At 44.8% G+C, this 11,680-nt stretch overlaps 1 protein-coding gene across 1 annotated transcript in view; it reads right to left on the reverse strand.

Moving 5' to 3' along the window:
* Nucleotides 1-11,680, reverse strand: part of LOC111974661 (glutamate receptor ionotropic, delta-2-like) — a 741,584-nt gene that overhangs the window by 262,301 nt on the left and 467,603 nt on the right. The window contains 1 exon segment of the mRNA XM_024002565.2: nt 6,617-6,790. Coding sequence (XP_023858333.1) covers nt 6,617-6,790 — 174 coding nt within the window.

Below are 11,680 nucleotides of genomic sequence, written 5' to 3' on the forward strand. Positions count from 1 at the left end.
CTTTGTGTTGCTGACATTGAGGGAGAAATTGTTTCCCTGTCACTACACTAGCAGGTCTCTGACATCCCTGTAGGCAGTCCCATCATTGTCAGCAATCAGGCCTATCACTGTCAATGTCAGTTTTTTATTTGAACCTTTATTTAACCTTTGGGCTAGGGGACAGTATTTTGACGTCTGGATGACAAGCGTGCCCAAAGTAAACTGCCTGTTACTCAGGCCTAGAAGCTAGGATATGCAGATAATTGGTAGATTTGGATAGAAAACACTCTAAAGTTTCGAAAACTGTTAAAGTAATGTCTGTGAGTATAACAGAACTGATATGAAAGGTGAAAACCCGAGGACAAACCATCCAGAACATTTTTTTTCCGGCCCACCACTGATTCCTATGGCTGTCATTTTTAATATGAAGGGAAAACCTCCCAGATTGCAGTTCCTAGGGCTTCCACTAGATGTCAACAGTCTTTAGAAAGAGTTTCAGGCTTGTTTTTGGAAAAATGAGATAGAATTTGTAGTTTTTCTAAGTGGCTCCCATTTCGGCTGTAGTGTTTTCACGCGAGTGGATGAGAGCGCGTACTTTGTTGTTTATCTCCGGTAATGACAATAACGATTCTCCGTCTTAAATTTTATCGTTTATTTACGTATTAGGGTACCTACATTGTTTGACTTGTTTGGAGAAGTTTATTGGCAACGTTTGGGATTCATTTGGTATGCATTTTGAAGGAGGGAAACCGGTGGATTACTGAATAAAACGCGCCAGCTAAACTGAGTTTTTGGGGATATAAAGAAGGACTTTATTGAACAAAAGGACCATTTGTGATGTAGCTGGGACCTTTTGGAGTGCCAACAGAAGAAGATCTTCAAAGGTAAGGCATTTATTTTATCGCTATTTCTGACTTTCGTGGCGCACCTGCCTGGTTGAAATATGTTTTTAATGCTTGTGTGTGCTGGGTGCTGTCCTCAGATAATTGCATGGTGTGCTTTCGCCGTAAAGCCTTTTTGAAATCTGGCACAGTGGCTGTATTAACAAGAAGTTAAGCTTTTTTTCCTGAGGTATGACACTCGTATTTTCATGAATGTTAAATATGACTATTTCTGTAATTTGAATTTCGCACTCATTCCATCAGATGTAGTCGAGGTGGGTCGCTAGCGGCACGTCTAGCCCAAAGAGGTTTTAACTAGGAAAGTCAGTTAAGATCAAATTCTTATTCACAATGACAGTGGGTTAACTGCCTTGTTCAGGGACAGAATTACAGATTTTTTACCTGGTCAGCTCAGAGATTCAATCCAGCAACCTTTTGGTTACTGGCCCAACACTCTAACCACTAGGCTACCTGCCATCAGTAATATAAAAGGGTGTCATTAAGGATATAGCCTGGCTCCCCATGCAAAACAACAGCACAATCACCCAACATACTACAGGACAACATGTTTTAGTATGCTGTGGTTAAATCTGTGTTTGAAATTCCCTGCTCCACTAATGGGCCTTACAGATATTTTTATGTGTTGGGGTACAGAGATGAAGCAGTCATTCAAAAATCATGTTAAAAACTATCATTACACACACAGTGAGTTAATGCAACGTATTATGTGACTTGTTGGGGCATGCTTTCCCAGGAGATATATATATTTTTTTAAATAGCTGTGAAATGGTTGTTTCTGGTGAATTTTTAAGGGAAAATACATCTAAAACTTTCCTCTTAATTTGGTCAATATATCACAACTGAAATGCCAATATTTTTCTGTATTACATTAAAAGGTTGGTATAATTTGAACGGTTCAGTAAGTAACCATGCTTGGCAATTATTTTGTAGAACGTCTGTGAGAAAGTTTGACTGAAAGTTTGCTACGTTACGTAAGTGCTTGAGGGAGTCTACCATTGAATAAAAATAATTGACACCATTAAAATAGAATTTTCCCCTTCAAAAAAGTGCCTTATGACATATTATCCCATATTATATTATCAGGCTGGTATATTATTTAGTAATCAGCATTATCAGCTGTAGCCCAACTGATGTGGTAGGTAGCGGCAGGTAGCCTAGTAGTTAGAGCGTTGGACTTGTAACTGAAAGGTTGCAAGATCAAATCCCCGAGCTGACAAGGTACAAATCTGTCATTCTATCCCTGAACAAGACAGTTAACCCACTGTTCCTAGGCCATCATTGAAAATAAGAATTTGTTCTTAACTGACTTGCCTAGTTAAAAATTTTTTTTAAATGCGGTGTAGTGGCTATAAATAAATAGGTTGAAGCATGGGGGTTGCCCATCTGTATTGTGCTAATCTTTAGCTAGATCAGTGCTTCCAACCTTTTGAGTGATGGCCGCCTTTCATTATAGGGGAACATCCCTTGTACTGACTTCAGAGAAAAAGCTCTTCTTTAAGTCAGTAGCCAATTAGAAACAAGTTGTTTCAGAGTTTATAATACAACCAAAGTTGTCCTTGAACTCACAAAATTGAGTCCAATATAACCGTGAACAATTATCACTCGTTTTGAGAAAAAGCTCTCACACACGAGATGTAAAACTGGCAATAGAAACTTTCTCCACTTGAAAAATATCCCTTTATATAAAATTATTATTCGTGCTTATGAATTTAACATGTTAAATGTGACTGTAGTTCTTTATTTGTTACAAGTAGCTCACATAATTAAGGGTTAAGAAGAGAGAGAACAACTTGTTTTCCTTCACAAACCACGACCTCTGAGGAGTGGGACAAACCACGACCTCTGAGGAGTGGGACAAACCACGACCTCTGAGGAGTGGGACAAACCACGACCTCTGAGGAACGTGGGCCAAATCCAGAACCTTCACAAACCACGACCTCTGAGGAGTGGGACATCCACGACCTCTGTGGAGTGGGACAAACCCACGACCTTCACAAACCACAACCTCTGAAGAGTGGGACAAACCACGACCTCTGAGGAGTGGGACAAACCACGACCTCTGAGGAATGGGACAAACCACGACCTCTGAGGAGTGGGACAAAACCACGACCTCTGAGGAATGGGACAAACCACGACCTCTGAGGAGTGGGACAAACAATGACCTCTGAGGAGTGGGACAAACCAAAAGCATAATTGGCGGTGGGTGGATCCAATTATAAAAGTAGGAAGTGAGTAGTATCTGCGTAGTGTAAAGCCACAGACAGCCATTGGCCTGTCTCTGATATTGAGGGATCATGACCCAGCTTCTACGTGCATGCATGTGTGTGCGTGTGTGTGTGTGTGTGTGTGTGTGGGGGGGGTCATGGAAATCCTAGGAGTGTGAGGAGGGGCGGCAGTGGCTGCCTGTTGAGATTGGCTCCTATGAGAGGCTGGGAGATCGCTGACCACGGTGCTATTACAGGGAGCGAGGAAGTGAGTGTGTGTGCACACAAGTATTTTGTGTGTGTGGCTACGCGCGCATGGTTGGGTGTGGGGGGGGAGTGTGGTCAGGGCAAGGACCCAGATGATGCCGCTCCAGTCCAGTGTGAAATTGGGCTTCTTCTGGGCACTCTCCTGACTGCTCCTCTGCCTCCACACTGACAGAAAACACGGGCCTAACTGCACTATTCACAACTGTACCGGGCAACACTGTCCTCCACTGACTACCACTTGCTCTCGTCTGTCCTCTCAGTATTCCGCACCCACGCTTGGCACTGTCTGTCTGTCTGTGTCTGTCTGTCTGTCTGTCTGTCTGTCTGTCTGTCTGTCTGTCTGTCTGTCTGTCTGTCTGTCTGTCTGTGTCTGTCTGTCTGTCTGTGTGCCTGTCTGTCTGTCTGTGGCTGTCTGTCTGTCTGTCTTCTGTCTCTGTCTGTCTGTCTGTCTGTACTGTTCTGTCTGTCTGTCTGTCTGTCTGTCTGTCTGTCCTGTGCTGTCTGTCTGTCTGTCTGGTGTCTGTCTGTCTGTCTGTCTTGTCTCCGTCTGTGCTCTTAGTCTGGTCGTCTGTCTGTCAGTCTTCTACTGATCAAAATAAAAAATAATCTCTGTGTATTACTAAGCACGGTCTGTATCTGTCACTGCTAAACTATATATACAAAACTATGTGGACACCCCTCCAAGTTAGTGGATTTGGCTATTTTAGCCACACCTATTGCTGACAGGTGTATACAATCAAGCACACAATCATGCAAACAATAGAATGGCCTTATTGAGGAGCTCAGTGACTTTCAACTGGGCGCCGTCATAGGATGCCACCTTTCCAACAAGTCAGTTAGTCAAATTTCTGTCCTACTAGAGCTGCCCTGGTCAACAGTAAGTGCTGTTATTGTGAAGTAGAAAGTAATAGGAGTAATAGTGGCTCAGCCGCGAAGTGGTAGGCCACACAAGCTCACAGAACGGGACCGCTGAGTGCTGAAGCACGTAATGCGTAAAAATCGTCTGTCCTCAGTTGCAACACTCACTACCAAGTTCCAAACTGCCCCTGGAAGCAACATCAGCAGAATAACTGTTCATCGGGAGCTTCATGAAATGGGTTTCCATGGCAGACCAGCCACACACAAGCCTAAGATCACCATGCGCAATGCCAAGCTACAGCTGGCGCGATGTAAATCTCTCTGCCATTGGACTCTGGAGCATGCTGTTGAGAAGGGCCATGCTGTTGAGAAGCGCCATGCTGTTGAGAAGGGCCATGCTGTTGAGAAGGGCCATGCTGTTGAGAAGGGCCATGTTGTTGAGGATGGCAAGGGCCTCGTCAAACGACTGTTCGAGGAAGAGGAGAGCAGCACAGAGGATGAAGTTGCTGCAACAGATGTGCAAGCAACACCAAACCCGTCAACAACGTTGCAGCAAGCCATCAACCTTTCAACAGAAGAAAGGAGAGAAAGGAATCCAACCTCCTGAAAATCCTCTATAAGGAGTTCTTCCTGTTTGAAGCCGCAAACAACAGATCGAGATACCTGCACCTGTTTGAGGCACTCACCATCAAGGCCACCATCCAGGTCACCTTCAAGGACACCATCCAGGGGACCATCCAGTACACTATCCAGGCCACCATCCAGGCCACCATCCATGACATCATCCAGGACACCTTCCAGGACACCATCCAGGACACCATCCAGGACACCATCCAGGACACCACAGAGGTCGAGCAAGCCTTTTTTAGTCGGTGGACAATTTATATCAAGATCAGGATCCGCCTGAGTGCAGAGGGCACTGTGGTTTTTGAGAGCCCACTTCAGAAGAAAGAATAACAGTTGAACAGGTAGGGCCTATATATGTGCATTATGGGTAGGTTTGTTTGCTACAGGGTGCCAGGTTATTTGACATGTACATTCTTAGAAAAAAACGGAATATCTAGAACCTAAAACGGTTCTTCGGCAGTCCCCATACTAGAACCCTTTGACGAACCCTTTTTTATAAGCCTGTAGCCTGTAACCTCTGTTTGTGTGGCTCGAGAAGGCTCTCTTCTTTATGCTATATTTGTTAGGCTGGGTTGGATTTATTTATTTCATGTTATTATGTAGGCCTAGTCCAAGTTTGTGAAGCCAGAAGGCTCACGTTTTATTTATTTTCATGCCATGGCTGTCACGCCGTCTCCCGCTCCCCTTCTCCAGCGCTCCACGTCGCCGGTCTACTAACCACCGGCCCTGGCAACCATCATTACGCACACACCTGCTCCCCATCATTACGCACACCTGGACTTCATCATCACCTGGATGACCTTCTCTTTATGTAGCTCTCAGTGGCCTCAGTCGTCACACAGTGTTGGTTTGTTTTCATGCACGTTCTGTACGCTTCTCTTGTTAATCTGCATTCTTCATTCTTCACTCATCTGCTACACCTGCTCCCTGAATCCCGGTGTATATGTGACAGTGGCTATATTTGGGATATGATGTAGTCTAGCCTATGTGTTTTGACCAATTGTTAAAATAATGTTTTCCTAAGTGATTCAGACTGTTCCAAAACTCCGACATAAATAGGCATAAACATTTAAAAAAGAAGACATTGAGAGATCATTGACTTAAAAGCTCTAGAAATAGACTACCATACATTTTCAGGCTAAAGTAGGCTAACGAATGATGACGAATGATAATGAATGCAACATGAAAATGTTAGCTTTATGTATAATAATACACCTAAGAATGTTCCATGTCCGACTGGCGGGAAACACCGGCTTACCGGGGAGAAAAGTGATTCATTCTCCGGAAGGAAAATGTAAAAAATTTGGTGAAAATATAAAACCCTAGGTACAATGTTCTTTTCCTCCCTGCATTTGTTGTTTTTGAAGGCTTGATGTTCAACAATAATTATAGACACAATATTGCTGCCCAGGGACACATTTACATTTTTTTATAACAACAAAGAAATGATGCGCCACATTTCCATGATAATATTGCATTGAATTATGATGTTTGATACAAACAAATTGTGGGCCTACTTCCCCAAAAATGAATTACAAAGTCGGGAAGCCTGGGGGCACAGGGCGACAACGTTGGTGCCATCAACAACTTTGAGATAATTTGAAGTTGTGAAATTGGAGGAAAAGGAGGGGTGGCAAAGGGGGTGACAATGACATAATGGGAAAGACACCACATTCCAGATGAAGTTAACTACTTTTGACAAGGCTCTGGTCTAAAGTAGTAGACTATATAAGCAAAAGGGAACCATTCGGGACACGCCCTTGGTGTGTTGTGTGTTACCTCCAGTGTCTGAGCCTTGGGGTCCTTGGGGTCGCAGAGGGAGGTGTTGATGCGGTGGTTGTGCTTGACGCAGCGCTGGCTGGTGTTCTGGGGCAGGGGGAAGGTCTGCCTGATCAGGGTCAGACGCCCGATCGACTTCATCACCAGTTCTTGGACGTCCTGGTCTGAGATTTCCTGCAGGATCCCAAAGAGTCCCACACACGCACACACGCACGCACGCAGGCAGGCAGACAGACAGACAGACAGACAGACACACCCCGGGAAAAAGTGGGTTCAGAAGAACAGAGGGAAAACAATTATTTTCCCTATAAACAAATACACAACTGATATAAAGGGATTTATTGTAATCATATACTGTACTAGTCCTATTGTAATCGTATAGTAATTGTATAGTAATCCTATAGTAATTGTTTAGTAATCATATAGTAATTGTATAGTAATCCTATAGTAAATGTATAGTAATCCTATAGTATTCATTTAGTGATCATATAGTAATCCTATAGTAATCATATAGTAATCGTATAGTAAGCGTATAGTAATCCTATAGTTATTGTATAGTAATCATATAGTGATCATATAGAAATGGTATAGTAAACGTATAGTAATCCTATAGTAATCATATAGTAAGCTTATAGTAATCCTATAGTAATTGTATAGTAATCATATAGTAATCCTATAGTAATTGTATAGTAATCCTATAGTAATCCTATAGTAATCATATAGTAATCATATAGTAATTGTATAGTACTCGTATAGTAATCCTATAGTAATCCTATAGTAATCGTATAGTAATTGTACAGTAATCCTATAGTAAGTTTGGCAGCAGGTAGCCTAGCTGTTAAAAGCATTGGATGCGTTGGGCCAGTAACCAAAAGGTGAAAAGCCTGTGCTCTTGAGCAAAGCACTTAACCCTAATTGCTCCTGTAAGTCACTGCGGAGAAGAGTGTCTTCTATATAACTAAAATGTAAATGTAATCATCAATATGTCATGGATCAATTCATACAGTAAATTTCATTTATTATACTATTCCCATATTGTGTTAAGAAAGCACTTGAGGCCTCGTGCACCTAGCCATTACTCATTTGATGTAAACCCTGATCACATGAGAGGGGAGTGAGTGAGGTGCATAGAAGAGAGAGAGCGCATGTGCATGTGTTCGTCCTTGTGGAACCTTGCTAATTTTAGCCTAAAGACATCTCCCTCTTTTTAGACCGGACATGCAGAGCGCGGGGAGCAGGGTCTGATGATTTAATGAATGCAGACGTCGGAACGTCCCTGGTGAAGGTAGCTCCAAAACTCCACCAAGCTGTTCTGGCTGACTGATTTTTATTTGCACATGTTTCGTCTGCATGACATTGGTGATGGTGACCGCGTCCACTAATATCACTGCTCTGGTGGCCATTTTCCACATCCAAACAGAACGCAACGATACACCTGCCTGTCAACAGAGGAACATCCAATTTAATTTCAAACGATTTAGCAATGTGATGTGTCAAATTCTGGTCTCTTTGTAATAGGCAACGGCCCAAACATTTCCTCCCAGTAAAATGAGGAAGGGGATTATCTTGCAAAGCTCTGACAAAAGGCCGAATAAACACAGAAAAGTGGTAAACTTGCTGCCAAAAAAAGCATTGCCGTTCCCCGAGCATAGTGTGATCAAGGGCAAGAAAATAAACATTGTCAGGGAGGCATATGGTTTTACAAGTTTTTACAAACTCCTCCGAAGTGCTGGTACGTACCAACTGACAAACGTCAACTAATTTGACTTTCAGTGGACATGTATTAAAGGCTCTTGGCATGTCGTCAGTGTAAATTATTGGGACATGACTGTGGTCCCTCTGGGGGCCTCGGCGGTTAAGGCTTAATTAGGGTCAGGGATTTGCCCCGACTTGTTTTCTGTCAAACTTCCTGTCTAGATTACATGACATATCAGCCATGACTAGGAGTCCGCATGGCAAGGAGAATGTCATCTAACTTGACGTGTGATACTTTTGGACAAATGCTAAGGCGATTGACATTTAAAATAGGAGAGCGGGTTCATCTCTGAATAGACCAAAGTGATTACAGATGCCGTATCTTAATTTGATCATCCTGTTGTTGCAGGAACTTGTAGCAAACTTGTACAGATGTCAGATCTTAACTTGAGCAGTTCTCCTTCTCTCCATGCCGGGGCAGTGGAATCATGGGGATCAGGGCTTGCTTTCAAAATTATGTTCTCTCTTGTTCGCTCAAACGCTTATATATCTTAATAACACAAGATAGATATTGGTCTCCACTAGGCAAAGGCATACAAGAGTCTACTGCATATTAAGGTTACGAATGAACTGTCAAACTTGAGGTCAATCATGGGGTGGTCTAGCAATTAGGGCTGCTGCCTTCAGGGTGCAAATATAGGTCTACCGCATGGGTTTGGTTCCGGCCCACGTCCTTCTGGCACAAATAACTCAAACGCCTGATTGACTTGATGTAGTTACACATTTCAGTTCAGGGTTCACTTTGGTTGCAAACATCTTCTAGAGAGCGGTAATGAGGTGACCAATAATGGTTACAATTGAGATCAGCTGTGCAGGTGAATTTAGCGTGTATTGATGGTTTAACGAGACAACTGGTAACACTAAGGATGCTGCCTTATGAGGCAGAATTTCTAGGAAGGATGTCAAAATTGGCATGTCCCAATCCCATGCATCCTTTGCTATCCCATAACACCTGGCGGCACTGCAAAAATGTATAAAAATTCGGAATTAATGGCGGACAGAAGTCCCACGCTTGGGATAACATTTTCCAGAAGAATAAGGATTACCCTTGCCTGTTTGAAGGTTTGTCTGTAGCAAACTGGCTCAAATTAAGATCCTACATCTGTAGGTTCAAGACAACGTCATCTAATATATTTATGAATAAGTTGAAGCTACTTTCTATGCTCTTCAGTCTGAGTTAAAGTCATGCTATCAGTCTAGTATAGTTCTGGTATTACTGGCATATTCTTGAGCTTTGAATTCCTATCGATGGCATCTTTGCATTCTGAGAGTGACGCTGAGCCGATTCACAAGTAAACTTACTGTATTCAGGTTGGTCTTTTAACACGAGTTAGCAAGAGCAACCCTAGCGGGGACTGTGAATGTCTGGCTACGTCCCAATTATCTCTCTTTTCTCACAAAAGTGTACACTGTTTACTTCCCGTCACTGATTTGAAAGGAAATGACAGGTATAAGAAATCCCCACAAGCCCATGTCCCAACAAATCCACTGCTATTAGATTTGTGGGAAGTAGTGAACGAGAGATTTATTATTAGGATGAACCTTCTAGTTCCCTCAAACCTATCCTGGTAACTACAGGGGACCATCCCCCCAGCAGACCCAAATCCATCCTGGTAACTACAGGGGACCATCCCCCAGCAGACCAAACCTATCCTGGTACTACAGGGGACCATCCCCCAGCAGACCCAACCTATCCTGGTAACTACAGGGACCATCCCCCAGCAGACCCAAATCCATCCTGGTAACTACAGGGACCATCCCCCAGCAGACCCAAACCTATCCTGGTAACTACAGGGGACCATCCCCCAGCAGACCCAAAACCTATCCTGGTAACTACAGGGGACCATCCCCAGCAGACCCAAACCTATCCTTGGTAACTACAGGGGACCATCCCCCAGCAGACCAAACCTATCCTGGTAACTACAGGGGACCATCCCCCAGCAGACCCAAACCTATCCTGGTAACTACAGGGACCATCCCCCAGCAGACCCAAACCTATCCTGGTAACTACAGGGGACCATCCCCCAGCAGACCCAAACCTATCCTGGTAACTACAGGGGACCATCCCCAGCAGACCCAAACCTATCCTGGTAACTACAGGGGACCATCCCCAGCAGACCCAAACCTATCCTGGTAACTACAGGGGACCATCCCCCAGCAGACCCAAACCTATCCTGGTAACTACAGGGGACCATCCCCCAGCAGACCCAAACCTTCCTGGTAACTACAGGGGACCATCCCCAGCGACCCAAACCTATCCTGGTAACACAGGGGACCATCCCCCAGCAGACCCAAACCTATCCTGGTAACTACAGGGGACCATCCCCCAGCAGACCCAAACCTATCCTGGTAACTACAGGGGACCATCCCCCAGCAGACCCAAACCTATCTGGTAACTACAGGGGACCATCCCCAGCAGACCCAAACCATCCTGGTAACTACAGGGGACCATCCCCCAGCAGACCCAAACCATCCTGGTAACTACAGGGACCATCCCCCAGCAGACCCAAACCTATCCTGGTAACTACAGGGGACCATCCCCCAGCAGACCCAAACCTATCCTGGTAACTACAGGGGACCATCCCCCAGCAGACCCAAACCCATCCTGGTAACTACAGGGACCATCCCCAGCAGACCCAAACCTATCCTGGTAACTACAGGGGACACCTCCCCAGCAACCCAACCCATCCTGGTAACTACAGGGGACCATCCCCCAGCAGACCCAAATCCATCCTGGTAACTACAGGGACATCCCCAGCAGACCAAACTATCCTGGTACTACAGGGGACCATCCCCCAGCAGACCCAAACCATCCTGGTAACTACAGGGGACCATCCCCCAGCAGACCCAAACCCATCCTGGTAACTACAGGGGACCATTCCCCCAGCAGACCCAAACCATCCTGGTAACTACAGGGACCATCCCCAGCAGACCCAAACCTATCCTGGTAACTACAGGGACCATCCCCAGGCAGCCCAAATCCATCCTGTAACTACAGGGGACCATCCCCCAGCAGACCAAAACCCATCCTGGTAACTACAGGGGACCTATCCCCTCAGCAGACCCAAAACCCATCCTGGTAACTACAGGGGACCATCCCCCAGCAGACCCAAACCCATCCTGGTAACTACAGGGGACCATCCCCCAGCAGACCCAAATCCATCCGGCTCTTATTGGAGGAAAAACTTCCCTCCGTCGTCGGCGGACCCCATTTCAATTTCTCTTGAAGTGGTATTATTTTTTTCCTCACTTGCCAGTATTCATTTGGATCAGTGTGTTGGCATTTGTCCTCATTCACCCCGCCATGTG

The sequence above is a fragment of the Salvelinus sp. IW2-2015 genome, linkage group LG15 (genome assembly GCF_002910315.2).
Source record: "Salvelinus sp. IW2-2015 linkage group LG15, ASM291031v2, whole genome shotgun sequence".
In the NCBI taxonomy this organism is placed as follows: domain Eukaryota; kingdom Metazoa; phylum Chordata; class Actinopteri; order Salmoniformes; family Salmonidae; genus Salvelinus; species Salvelinus sp. IW2-2015.